Genomic DNA, 14,060 nt, shown 5'->3' with positions numbered 1-14,060 from the left:
TCATGGATGCAAAGAAAATAAATAGTTAAGTGTTGCTATCAGTAACTTAGCCTGTTTTTTCGCATCTTTATTTTATGATGTGGCCATGTGACCATTGAGTATTAGCCTGTGCATTCATTTTTATGAAAAGTGCACAAATATATGCAGATTCGTCAATTTACAAAGAAAAATATACAGAAACACAAAGAAGCATTTAGTAATTAATGATGATCTAATGCTAATATTCTCTACATCAAAAAACTCCACTGGTCATAGACATTCTACTGTGACATAGATTCAGAGTTAATTGTGAAAATTTCTGGAAAGAGTGGGGACTAATATATTTTTAAAAGTATTATGATGAAGTGAAATAATACTTTCAAAGTATTAACCACCAGAACACATAAAACTAAGAAAGTCTGAGGGGGAAATTCTTGCTGATAATTTTGTTTTCATTTATGATTCTCATTGGATACTGGAATATACTGGTTCTGAAGGAAATGGTAATTCCTTTCTAAAGCAATGTTATCATAACTGATCCTATTTCTTTTAAATATGACCTTGATTCTAGTAGTCAAAATTTCAATGCAAGTTATCTTCTGATTTAGCCATACCTCTCTACATATCTACTTTAAGATATGCTTAGATGTGTACAGAATTATACACAGCAATATTCACTGTAGTACTGCTCATAAAAATGACAGAATTATATTGGTTTCCAGAAAGTAAAATTTGAGCTACTGTGCTAAAAAGTGTTCTCTTCTCCATTTTTCCTTAGTTATCTGACATTTCCTAGAAAAAATGTCTTTCATTGTCACTCTTCTTGATTACTATGTTCTTTAATCATCTCAAAGCCTTTAAACCACTTTGGTTCCTTATCCTGAAGTCTCCATGAATCTACAGAAATGGATTTGAAAATTTCTAAAGCCCATTTCTTTCATAAGCAAAGAATTCCTATTATGGAATATGCCAGTTTTTCACTTTCTTCTCTAAATAATAGGAATCAAGGAGACATTTTTACAGAATCTATCTTCTTTATATGACCCATTCCAATAAATCCTTTTTTTTCCCCTTAGAAATTTATCACTAGTGAATTTCTATTGGATCTTCTTGATTTACTGTAAGGTTTAATAGCATTCACTACTTTCAACTAAAAACTATAGATTAGGACCATGCCAAGGAACAATATCTAAAGGATTGGGGGTTGGACAAAAATCAGAACTTTTATTTAACGTCTTCATCTTCTCTAACATAATCCCACATCCTCTGACAGGTCCCCTGAGCTCCTGACTAGCCTCTAATTGCCTACTTGTTCACATGGATGCATAGATCTAGATTCCACCATAAATTTGTCTCCATACAACTGTATGCCTTCTGACTAGTCTCTCTGCTTCCATTTTTCACTAACCTCTATGCCCATACCATCCTTCTTCTCACATTAGCTAGACTGATCCTGATTAAAAACCTAAATCATCATCTTTCTGGCAATGAACAGTGAATTTCCTCATGAGTAAGACTTTGCATCACAAGTTAATTTTCTTCATTTAATGGTGGCTATCTTTAGGCAGTTATAAAATGCAAAAGGGATTAATGCAAAACTACATGAGTACTAACTGAATACATTTTTAAAAAACACTATTTTAGAATTAGCTTCAAAGTATCTACAACTGAAGTTTAAAAATACATGATCTTTTTAAAGACCATTCATAAAAGTAGGATATTAAAAGAACATTTCAATTTTGAAGGGGAAAAATGGCATGAAATTTATTTAAAAGAACACCTTGTTTTAAGAATGCAGTTAATCCAAAATATCTATCATCGATTATTTCTACTCATCACATGTTCTCTTTATCAGTCATTTCTCCCACGTGACATTAAATAGCAATGATCAAGACACTAAAAAAGGATATAAAATTCCAAAAAGGGACAGGAAGCAACAGCTTTTAAGATACTGAACTACACTAAAGAAACTGATGGTTCTTGTAGCAGGTAATAATCAACACAAGGTTACTTAAAAACAGATCAGTATCAAGTAAAATTTAAAATTACTACATCTTAATCCATTAAAGACTGTGTAATTTTGCTATGTTTTTAATTTTTTAATCGGGTAAAATTTGAAATTTTTGAGGTGTGGGATTTGGTGAGTGTTTACTTAAAACTTTCACTTTGTAATAACTTGATTAATGCAAACCTGACCATATAGTGCATACTACAAAAATGAGCCTTCTAACATATTTATAGTCCTTAGGAACAGGTGTGATACAAAAATAAGAGAATCAAGAAAGTTAGAATGACATATAGCAAATAACTTTATAACCTACTAATGGCTTCACTTTATTTACTTACCTTGTGTGTATCAAAATCAGAACACTCAGTAAACAGCTACACATCTTACAAATGTCTTCAGTTTATTTAGTTTAGTGAAAAGAGCACTGGAGGTTGAAATACAAAAAAGCCTAGGATTTGGCCTTGGATACAATTAGTTGTATGACCTTGGAAAGACATTTAGTTTTTCTCCAAAATGAGAGTTATTCAAATAGATTAATTTCACGTTTCTAATATCCTTTGAATCTCATAACCATTTTTGGTAGCTTGGAATAAAAAAATATTCTACTTCAGAAATTATTGTCTGTTAAAGCATAAACTTCTACTTAAATAAAGGGATTAAGAATTCACTTCAAGTTAAAACAAAACTCAACCCTTTGATGTAACCATATGGTACCAATATGGTACCATAAATCAATTTATGCTCCTAAAACTTCCTTAAAAGCTAATAAGTTTTTATTGGTTAATTATAAAACTGAATGAGGTGAGAAAAACACAGTACCTTGCTAATTCTATTAATGAGCCAAATTTAAAGACACAAAGAAGTCAGTGGTCTGATTTATGTAAAAACATGCATTTTATTAAAGCAAGTTTTCTAATTTATTTCAACTTGATGCAAAAAAAATTAGAAAGTTTAACAAAAAGGCAGCAGGGAATAATTCTTCAAATCCATTCAAATGACTATATTTTCACAAAAAAATATTAAATGGCTTAAACTTTATTTCAGTGCAAGATTGTGTTGTATGGGACTTACTATATTTCACTAATGCTCATTTTTAAAATTATTTTTTTCACTTTTACTTTTAAATGAAGAAAAAGCCAAGCTTTAAGGCTTACTCTAACCCAGATTTGTTATCAATAAAAACTTAATGTGTCCACTATTTACCAGGAATGCTTCTGGGTGGCATACATACAACTTTAAGTTCAGGTTCTGCATTAAGCATTTAATGATCTTGGTAGGGTGAGACAGCAGACAAAAAGGGCAATATCACAATGTGACCAGTACAGGCACAGAGGTAAGGCGAGCAAGCCATTTGTGTCTATAGAAAATAGGTGCCCTACCTAGTCCTGGACATCACGGTTTCCGAAGGAAGTGACACCTAAGCAGGGGATTCCATGAATGTTTCACCTGAGTTACTAACCAGGACCGATTTGTCCCCACATTTTAGTTTGTTGATTATATGATACTTTTCACTGATCCATGGCAAAGACCATAACACATATTTACTTTCACAAGTACAAGGTTCTTTGGAAACCCGAGGTTGGACATCAGATGGGTATGGGCAAATGCCACCTTTTTCCCCATCTGGAAAGAAAGATTTTGGGTGTTGCAAAGTAGGTTACTTGACTAGGTCTGCGTATTCACGGGGAAGGTGTCATACTGAAGGGGTGGATAAGCTTCGGGTTGAGAAGTGAGCGGAAAGCTAAGCCTAGGAAACCATCGGTGCCATATCTGTTGACGTGATTTACACTCTAGGGGGCGCGGGGGTGGGGGACTGTACCCACACAACCCCAGTGCCCTACGTGAATCCTATAGAATTATTTTCAAGATAAAGTAGGAGAACAAGCGTGCATATATAGGCAGGCGAGTAGGCTCGCCCACAGAGGGCCTTGAACTCCTTGGAGGCAGGAGGAGGGCACAGGGGACCCAGCAGCTCGGTGGCGCGGGCCCAGAGCCCACTCGCCGGCACAAAGTAAGGTCAGGATCGCGCTCGGAGGCTCGGTTCGCGCCTTCCACCTCCTTCAAGGCGCGCCGCAGAAGGCGTTTTGGAGAAGGCGCGGGTCCGGGCCCACATTTTCAAAAGAGCTGGAGAAAGAATCAGGTCAGCCTCTCCTCAGTCCCAAGGGACTTACCCGGACAACACTTCCACCTGGGTTCTGGAAGAAGCCCTTCGTCATTTACCAGTTTGGATCGAAGCCTAACTACAGCGGCTTCCACCTTTCTGATTTTTCTCAAAGGGAAAAACACAAAGTCTTCATTCGTTTCCAAAGTAAACAGCAGAGCAGCGGCCCGCGGAAAGCCCCAGCACTTTCGAATTCAGCGCCTCGCCCTCCGGCCCGCCTCTTCCGGAAAATGGCTAGTCCCTCCCCAGGGCCCGAGTCGCCCGGGGCGGCTTCTTCCTGCCCCTAGCCGGCTCGCGGACGCATGCGTGGACCTGCGGCGTGCAGCGCCCAGCTATCTTCTTTTTCTTTCAGGCAAACCTCCCGCTGCGCCGCTGCCGCCGCTTCTGCCTCCGAGTGGCGCGTGCCTACCAGCTTCCTCCGCCCCCCCCGCTTGTACTTCCGGCCCTCTCCCCTCGGACTCAAGTGGCGCGAAACGCCCAAAGCGCGCAGGCGCGGGAGGAGTCCTAGGGGGTGGTGGGCGGGCGCAGGCGCGGACCGTCCCGCGGTGGGCGCCGGGGCGGCGGAGCGACTGTGTTCTCCCGCGGCCGGCGCGCGGTTTTCGGCGGCCCAACAGCGGCCAGCCGAGGCCGCGGCGCTCTCAAGGTGGCATTCGCGGCCAGTCGCACCGAGACAACCCCGGTGGTTGGGTCCCTTTGAGAGATTTCGACTTGTTGGAGGTAGGGTACGGGCGCGCGCTTCTCCGTTCCTGGCTCCGGGACCCGTCCCCCGCCCCTGGCCCCTCGGTGGGCCCCCGGTCCACGGGGGCACCGCGGGGCCGCAGTGTCCCGGGCCGCTCCGTGGGCGCAGACGGCGCCGGCGACCCCTTGCGCGCAGTGGATTGCGGCGCCCTGTCCTCAGGGCGCAGGTCGCCGCCGCGGGAAACTTGGCTGTCTGCGCCGGGCCCGCCCTCCGCGTCCCCGGGCGGCCGGGCGTCGGCGGTCACGGGTGAGGTCCCGCAGGGAACTGGACTCGCGCCTCGAATCCGTGGGACCCCGCAGGCTGCAGCTTGAGTGTGTTTAAAGGACGTGTGCAAGCTTCGCGGCTGCAGGATCTGCCGTTGATGCCAGATCTCGTGGAAAACGCCGGGTGTATCCCAATGAAATTGTGGTGTTGGAAGGTTTTGTTGTGGCATTTCTTTTTCCTTAATGTCTTTAAGGAATTTAATGGGATTTAAATAGAAAAAAATCCCGGTTGGGAATTGCAGAAAACAAGACCTGAGGGTAGAGGAAGAACTGTCGGAGTTTTAGGGCTTGAGATGATTCTGTGATGATTTCTAGAAAGAGCAACTGTTTGATGCTTAAAGCCTGAAAACAGAAGTTGTTTGAGGTTTTTTTTTTTTTTTTTTTTTTTTAATAACTCGGTATATTTAAAGAGTAGGAGATTAAGAGCCACTGTTAAAGGACAAGCTTTTCCGCAAGGTGTAGTCGAAAGAATTAGACGGCCGCTGTGTAGCTTTAATAATGGACAGTAGCATGTGCAGAGTGGTCTGCAGAGAGTTCCAAGGAGGTGGGAGGGAACATATTAGAACTTTTACTTAGATTTACTCTATTTCATTCTCTTACTATGTGAAGTGTACAGACTGACATAATTGTGTTATTATGAGTTTTGGAATGCATATTCAAAATTTCTTTTGATGAGTGAGTGCAAGTACAAAATTTTGAAGATGACTCTTATATTGCTTAAAAATATGTTTTTGTTTGAGACAAACAGTTGTGTGACTTTGAGCAGATCAGTACCACCTTAAGTTTCAGTTTGTAACTCAGAATTCTTAAATATGGGGAGAGGGGTGGGAGAAAAACAGTGAAAGTTGTATTTACATATGGGGGAGAAACACTGTTATATATGGTTATCTATTATTAGTATAAAGACATTTAGTATTGACTCTGGCAAAAAGTAATTTCAAACGGAATGTTAAAATTGTTACAGTAAAAAATAAGTTTTATTCCTCAGAAGTTTATTTTACTGAGTGCCTAGTCTGTGTAATTTTATGTAAAACTTGACTAAACCTTGACTGTGGTTTTTAAAAGAAAGTTTTAAAATCAAAGATGCACTTGGCTACCTGGGGATGTAGCTCATGGGTTGTGTTTGCCTAGCATGTCTGAGGTTCTAGGTTTAATCTACAGCACATTGCCCCGCCCCCCACCTGCTCACAAGTACTTGACTGTCAGGAATTAACAAGTTAACTCAAAATTTTACCATAAAAGCATATTTAGGATGGCCTCAAATGCCACAGTTCTGTGTACACAAACCCTGAAGTTCAGCCAGCAGAGGGTCAAGAATAGTTACTTTGTCTATATTAATGTTCACATTTTTGATTGACTACTTGAATGAATTACATCTTTTCTCAGCATGCTTTCCTTCCTCACCAAATTCAAGCTACTTTCTGTAGTTTCTTCCCTACACTCCCAAATCCACCTGCTGAATAGATTTTATGACTTGCAGAACTCTCAATATCCTAGGAGCTCTTCGAACTCCGTTTTCAAACAAAACAAATCTATTATTTATGCTCCCTCCTTGAAACACCTTCTGTCTACTTATGGTTTTTAGCATTAAATGAGAAAATGAAAGACAAACTGAAATCTTATAAAGCAAGCCTAAAGTTTGATTCACTTTAATTAGAACATGATTGGTACATCATAATAAAATTATTTTGGTAGTTTTAATGAAGGATAAACAAGTAGATAAAGAACAGATTAATAGTGTTTCATTGCCTATGAATAAGCTGTCAAACTCATTTGTTTATTCTAGTAAGGAACTGGCCATTGAAGAGATTGGACTTCAGGTTTGACTAACCTGGATTTGGACCTCTGCTAAGTTTAGCTATATGTTAACCTTTTATGAGTTGTAACTAAGTTGTAGCTACTTAAGTTCAGGTCTTTTGTTTGAATCTTAACTTCCCCTTTTGTAAAAATAAGAGCAATATTTATAAGAATGTAAAAAGTTAAAAGTAAATAAAGTATCTCAAAAACTGTGGCATAGTTATTCAACAAATGTTAATTCTACTCATCTGGAATTATAACCAGTTTTCTAAATCTTTTGGTTGCATCTCCTTTCATCCCTGATACTGGCCAAAGTTTTTGTTCAGGCACTTATGATAATATTAGAAAGTAGTCTCTTCTCACTGTTATTCTCACTAAATCTAGTTATTTTTACCGTTCCTCTGTCCCATATTGAGACCATAGGGATATTTTCAAAATACAAATCTGAGTATTTATATTTTTATTACCTAAAATGTGGACAATACTTCCCAGTTTTGCCGATCTTGCATTTTTGGTGAATGAACTTAACAAAGTTTTACAGTTGCATACTTATTTATTATCTAGTAAATCTCATATTCCAAACAATATACTTAATTAATTCTTTACATTAAAGATGAGATTATGAGGCTGATGTATAGCTCAAGATTAGAGTGTTTGCCTAGCATTAACAAGGTTCTAGGTTCAATCCCCCAGCAACAAACACACACAAACGTGAGGTTGTTTAGTATAGAATGAATGTGTCTTTTGTGGTGGGAAGAGTGGAATTGAAACACAAGCTGGGGCAGATTCAAAAATAGTAGTAACTTGTCTTTAATAAAAATTTGATAATTCTGTCTGGTGCAGTGGTGCATGCCTGTAATCCCAGTGACTCAGGAGGATTTCAAGTGTGAGGCCAACCTCAGCAGTTTATTGAGGTGCTAAGCAATTTAGCGAGACCCTGTCTCAAAATAAAAAATAAAAAGATCTGGGTATGTAGCTCAGTTGTAAAGCACCCCCAGGTTTAATCCCCAGTACAAAACAAAACTCCCAATAATTCTGAATCTCCTTACAGAACTAGATAGAAGTATGAATTATTAGTTACTAAAATTAGAAAGTTAGATTTTTATAACTCTGTTAAAAATTCAAGTGATAGCTTTCAAATTTCTTATGTATCTACGTGCTATAATAAACCTTTAGTTATTGATTTTTGTTTTGAACTTATTTTTTAATTAATCTTCAGTGTCTCTACTTTGGTGGTACTTGCTTCCTGTAAAGGAGAAATGATGTGCCCCTTAATTCAGATTTTTTTTTTTTAATTGTAAGTGTAAATAAATACTTAAAATGAGCTTTATCTACATATTGAAAATCCCCAGAGGAGCTTTTTCTTTTTTGAGTATATATTTTAGGATTTTTTTTTTCAGTTATATTTCTTTATCCCATTGGGAACAATTTTACTATTTTAACCTCTAACTCTCAGAACATCAGGATATTCATATCTGTTTTTGAAAATCCATCATTATTAAATTATGAAGTGATCCCTGTTTTAAAAGGAAGGAACCTCAGTGTCTGTTAGATTTCAGGTTACCTTGGCAACCTAACTGCAAACTGCAAATCCCAGTCTATGCCCAGCAAATAAAAACATCCGTCATGGTGGGGGGGGGATGCTGAGGTTGTGGCTCTGTAGTAGAGCGCTCGATTAGCCCTTGCAGGGTGCTGGGTTCAATCCTCAGCACCACATAAAAATAAAATGAAGGTATTATGTCCAACTACAACTAAAACAACAGCAACTAAAAAAAATCGTCGTCACGTAGTGTTTGTATGATCTTCCATATGGTATGGATTCTCACATTTATTATAAGAAGTTTCATCATACTTAACCTAGTACATCTCTCTCCTTCTATTTGGCTTGCAAAACCACTGTTTCTAATGATAAAATACTAAAATCAGTCAACTGATGTCAGATAATATATTAAGTGTTATTAAAAACTGTCTAAATGTTGGGAAAATCAAAAAGTAATGGTATCTTTTTGTTGTTCTGTAATAAATAAATTACTGTTCAGTGTTTGAAAAGGGAGTAGAGAATGGGCTAGAGAGAAGAAAGTGTTGCTAAGAATAATAATCTGGTAGTATTTTGAGAAATGTAAATTAGCAAGAAGTTGAAGCTAATGTACATTGATTCTTATTATTAAATAACTTGAAAAATATGTTTGATTTTTGAAATTTTGGCTTCTATGAGAGATTCAAAATAAATAAATTATCTGCAAAGAATGATGCTGAATATTATATAGATGTGGCTTTAATGGTAATTTTGTCTCAAAAATTTTGGGGGGGTTGTGTGTGTTTAATTGGCATTTGATTCATTATAATGTATTTGTTTTTTACATTGCCTTCAAAATAGAATAAAGCCCAGGTTCTTACACATGATTACTCACAGTCCTTCTCAAACTTTATAAAAATGTTCTATATAAACCACCTAAAGTCTTTTGAAGATTCTGATTCACTTGCTTTAGGGTGGGGCCTGAGATTTTGGTTATCTATCCAGTTCCCAGGAAGCACCTGGATGATGCTTGTTGGTCGTTGGATCACTCTCTGCAATATGAAGACTGCAGATCTTTCTGTGGTCCCTTATATCCCAACCACTCTTAACTTTATTGCTTTCTAGCTATACTTTATCACGTATGGCACTATAACATGGATTTGCCTGTAGTATCCTCTGCAGCAGCAATTTGCAAAATATGGTGCAGCGATCCATGGAAACTCTTTCCTGAGGTCTACAGAGTCAAAAATATTTTCATAATAATGGTAAAGCATCATTTGTCTTTTTCACTCTCATTTACTTTGGAGTGTATTCTGGAGTTTTCCAGAGGTAATACAACATGCGATGGATGCCATTGCTTTGTCTGATAGAATGTGTACTTTTGTGTTCTTTGTTGTATAGATTTCTCAGTTGTAATTTCTAATATGATAAATGTTGATAGATCTAAATAAAAACCCTTTAAGGTCTTTAGTACCTTTTAGGAGTACATAGCCTTTGTCATCCTAGGTATTGGGCCACAGAGAAAGAGTCAGATCTAGAACTTAACCAGAACTATTTCCTTAGCTGGTTGACTTGTAGGCTAGGGTGGCATTCCCCCTATGGTCCCCAGTGACACTGCAGGGAGGATGGTTTCGCCACATCTGTGCAAGTCCTACTTTTTCACTAGGCCTCTTCTAACAGCAGTCAACAGGAAGAAGAGTAAACAGTACCTTGTTATTGCCTGCTATCTATGGAAGTCTAGACCCTTTAAATGGTCTCTTACACCATTATCCTGGCCCCCCAATTTGTCTGCTTGCTTGCTCTGCTTATCCTTCTCTGACTCTATGTTCCTTGGGGTGCAGAGGTGCTGCTTTTTATTTAGCATTTCAAGGATCAGAGTTCAGACTTGAGCTTTGCTGACATCAGTGGAGAGGGAGCCTTGTTTTTTTCAGTGGTATCTGACAGGAGTAAGGCGGTTTTTGCCTAAGAGTGTTCTGTCTTATTACACTATCCTTTTTATTGAGAAAGGGTAGAGAGGACCAGCTTTTGTTTAGGGCTATTTTTTTTTTTCCTGGCACCTGTACATGTTTCCCGGTTAGTAATCCCTCAAAGTCTGGGATATTTAAGGCATGACACAAGCTCAGAACTCACTGCTGTGTTGTTCTTGGGTCTCTGGTCTAGATATATGCTTTCTTTTCATCTTTCAGAACGTTCTTAAGTTTGTTTTATATATTAACATTCAAAGTCTTTAATTGCATTTAGTAGGGGGTAAAAAAAAAAAAAAAAAAACCTCTATTCTACATTCCTGAAAGCAGAAGTCTCCAGTTGCTTTTTAAAATTGTGTTTTGGAAGGAGGATTTAGAGATTAAACTCAAGCACCAGCATATCCCTTATATTTAGTTGTATAAAAATGTGTGAATTATCATTAGATGTCTCCTTAAAGAAAAGTTTGATAACACAAAGAACTAGTTTAGAGAAAAAAATGTTCAAGATAGCTCTCAAACAGTAAAATCTGCATGAAGTAGTGACTACAGATGAGAATTTTATAAGATGTAAGGTAAGTAATAATTTTGAGTCTTTGTTATCAATGTTTTAAAAATCAAATTATAAAATAGCAGTTCAGGAGGATATTGTGAACCTGTAAAAACCAAAATACAAGAAAAAAATTGGAATGATTTCATAAAATTAGCTTTAAAAAGGCCTTCACTATTGAATAAACTTACATGTAGTTCTTTCTCATTTTCTTAAAACATTAAAATGTGATGCATCAGAAGACAATATAGAGCTTGAAAAAGAGGGACAAGCTACCCATTTTGCTTAATGAAGCATTCATTATCATAGTGTCAAGACTTGACAAAGGTAATTCTCCAAAATAGGTACTCCAAAATATGTATACATCTTTGTTATTTCTGCAGAATTGAGTCTGTCATTATATAACTTTGAAAAGTAGTGGACTGAAAAGTGAAATAAACACTGCATAGGAATGTCTTTTGCTGCTGCTTCTCTCTCTCTTGCATTCCCCCTCCAGAATCTCCTGTTTCTTCATATCTACTTCGTGTTCTTTTTGTAATGCCACTCTAGGAGCCCCCTTCCTTCCCAGCACATTTGTACCCTTTTAAGACTGGGTTTCTTGGTCTATCTTTAAATAGAGCTATCATCTCTTAAAGGACTGACTAGAATTTTTCAGACCAAATGCATGAGAGAGAAAATTTTACTTAGTTTACTGTTGCTGGGGGTGAGAGGGAAGTCAAGTACATGGTACAGGCAAGACTGCAGTGGTCTAGTATTGGATGACCAAAATGAATTGATCCTAGAACCATTCCTCTTATTCTTTTATTACATCTTAGAGATTTTTGATTATACATATTGTTTTTTTTCCTCTATTTACTCAGCAAACAACAATTATTACGTGCTTATCATCTTAAGTCTTTAAAGAGACTTAATTAAAGTATTATAAAGAGAAAAATGAGAGTAATAGAGTAGTAATAAAGTTTAATTTCAGTCACAGACTATCAGCTTGGATTAGCTAGTCACTTCATATTTTCAGCAAAAATCTTGCATTTATTTAAAAACATTAATTTTCTAGGTTTACATTTTATAGTGTATTGACAAAGAAGAGAACCAAAATGGACTACTTAGGTAATGGTTAAGGAAACTTCTAATGCTGCGCAACATTGCTTTAAAATAAGCTTCTTTGGGAAAATAGTATAAAAATCAAAAGTTTTACCTGATTTGCTGTTACTCTATAACTTGTTAAGAATTGGATGTTTGCTCTGGAATAATTTAAGAAGGACTATGCCATCCCCATTTTCTACATAGTAGATGTAGAAAACCAGAAACTGTAGTTTCACAAATAAAATGTTTTTACCTTTTGTGAGTTAAGAGTAAAAACGTTCAGATGGGCATATGTTGATAAAATCTTGCCATAAGTAATTCTGTAGTAACATTCTAATGGAGAGGATGCAAGTAATGATTTTTAAGGCACCAGAAATTTATTGTCTCACCCATCTGGAGATCATAAGTCCCACTCAGGGTTTTTCAGGCTATAAGTGTCAGCAGAGCTGTGTTTCTTTCTGGACGCTATACAGGAAAATGTTTCCTGCCTTTTCCAGCTTTTATTTTTTTGATTCAGTGACCCCTTTCCTGCACATAAAGTATGGAAGACTTTAATGTACTTAATTTTTAAAGTAAAATGGGTGGGTATAGTAGTTACAATTTAGTAAGCTTTGTGTATTTATTTTAAGTTTAATGTTTATCAATCACATGGATGCTGTACTTGATTTATCTCATTGTTACTATGAATATTTGTTCAGACCTGATGGCCAAAAGAAAGGACGAAAATTTCTTCTCTCCTGAAAATGCCAAAAGACCAAGACAAGAAGAACTGGAGGATTTTGATAAAGATGGTGATGAAGATGAATGTACAGTTTCTTTCACTAATGGTACCTCTACTTTGGTAAGTGCAAAATTATAAAATTATGTTTTTTTTGTGGGGGGTTACCAGGGATTGGGATTCGGGGACATTCAACCACTGAGCCACATTCCCACTTTATTTTGTATTTTATTTAGAGACAGAGTCTTACTGAGTTTTTTAGCACCTCACTTTTGCTGAGGCTGGCTTTGAACTCATGATCCTCCTGTCTCAGCCTCCCAAGCTGCTGGGATCACAAGGCGTGTGCCACCACTCCCAGCTTAAATTGTTTTTTTGTTTGTTTGTTGGTTTGTTTGTTTGAATTTTTAATATTTATTTTTTAGTTATCAGCGGACACAACATCTTTGTTTGTATGTGGTGCTGAGGATCGAACCCGGGCCACACGCACGCCAGGCGAGCACGCTACCGCTTGAGCCACATTCCCAGCCCTTAAATTGTTTTTTGGTTGGCTTATTTCTCATGACCGTTTGTGTCCATATTCCATAATCATTATCAGGAAAAAGTAGTAAGATTTTTTAAGGAGCCAAGAGAAAATAACTTTCTATTTTTTTAAGTTTGTTATTAGAAAAATTAATAGAGAAAATATTGAAACAAGATGAATATAATTAACAAACTTCATTAGGTCAACAAAAGAAAAAAGATATAAATTACCAATATCAGGGATGGAATAGGGCTTATGACTGCAGGTCCTGTAGACATGAAAAGGATTGAAAGAATAAGCAAATAACTTTTTTTTTAATAACAGTTTTAATATACAATTCTATACATGTAAATATGAAAATTTAGGTAAAGTGGACTAGTTTCTTGGAAAGGAAAAATGACGATAACCCAGCTGATGTAGAAGAGATAATTTGCATAACTCTGTATTTATTGAGAAACTTTAATTCATATTTTAATATCCTACTTAAGCAAAGAAATCTCCATGGTTTCACTCAAGAATTGTAGCAGATATTTTAGGTAGGAATTAACATGGATTCTGCATATTCTTTTCAAGAACACAGAAGAGAAGGAAACATTTCACTTTATTATCTTGATACCTAAACCAGACAAAGAAGAACTAAAACACAAAAGCAAAAACAAAAAAATGACATATGCATTTACCTCATGTATATGGATGCAGAAATCTTTAACAATTACTAGAAAGTAGAACTTAACAGTAAATATGAAAAATACATTATGAAATACT

General features: G+C 37.1%; 1 protein-coding gene across 2 annotated transcripts in view; it reads left to right on the top strand.

The window, feature by feature from the left end:
* Positions 1 to 4,677: 4,677 nt before the first annotated feature.
* Smc6 (structural maintenance of chromosomes 6) overlaps positions 4,678 to 14,060 on the top strand; it is a 72,195-nt gene continuing 62,812 nt past the window's right edge. For both annotated transcript variants that reach the window (XM_076832551.2, XM_076832548.2), the window contains exons 1-2: positions 4,678 to 4,865; positions 12,756 to 12,898. In XM_076832551.2, the coding sequence (XP_076688666.2) occupies positions 12,761 to 12,898 (138 nt within the window). In that variant the 5' untranslated portion in view covers positions 4,678 to 4,865; positions 12,756 to 12,760. The remainder of the gene's footprint in view (positions 4,866 to 12,755; positions 12,899 to 14,060) is intronic.

Source organism: Callospermophilus lateralis, chromosome 14 (assembly GCF_048772815.1).
Source record: "Callospermophilus lateralis isolate mCalLat2 chromosome 14, mCalLat2.hap1, whole genome shotgun sequence".
NCBI lineage: Eukaryota > Metazoa > Chordata > Mammalia > Rodentia > Sciuridae > Callospermophilus > Callospermophilus lateralis.
The sequence above is the reverse complement of the archived record's forward strand: the minus strand, read 5'-3'. Positions and strand labels throughout refer to the sequence as shown.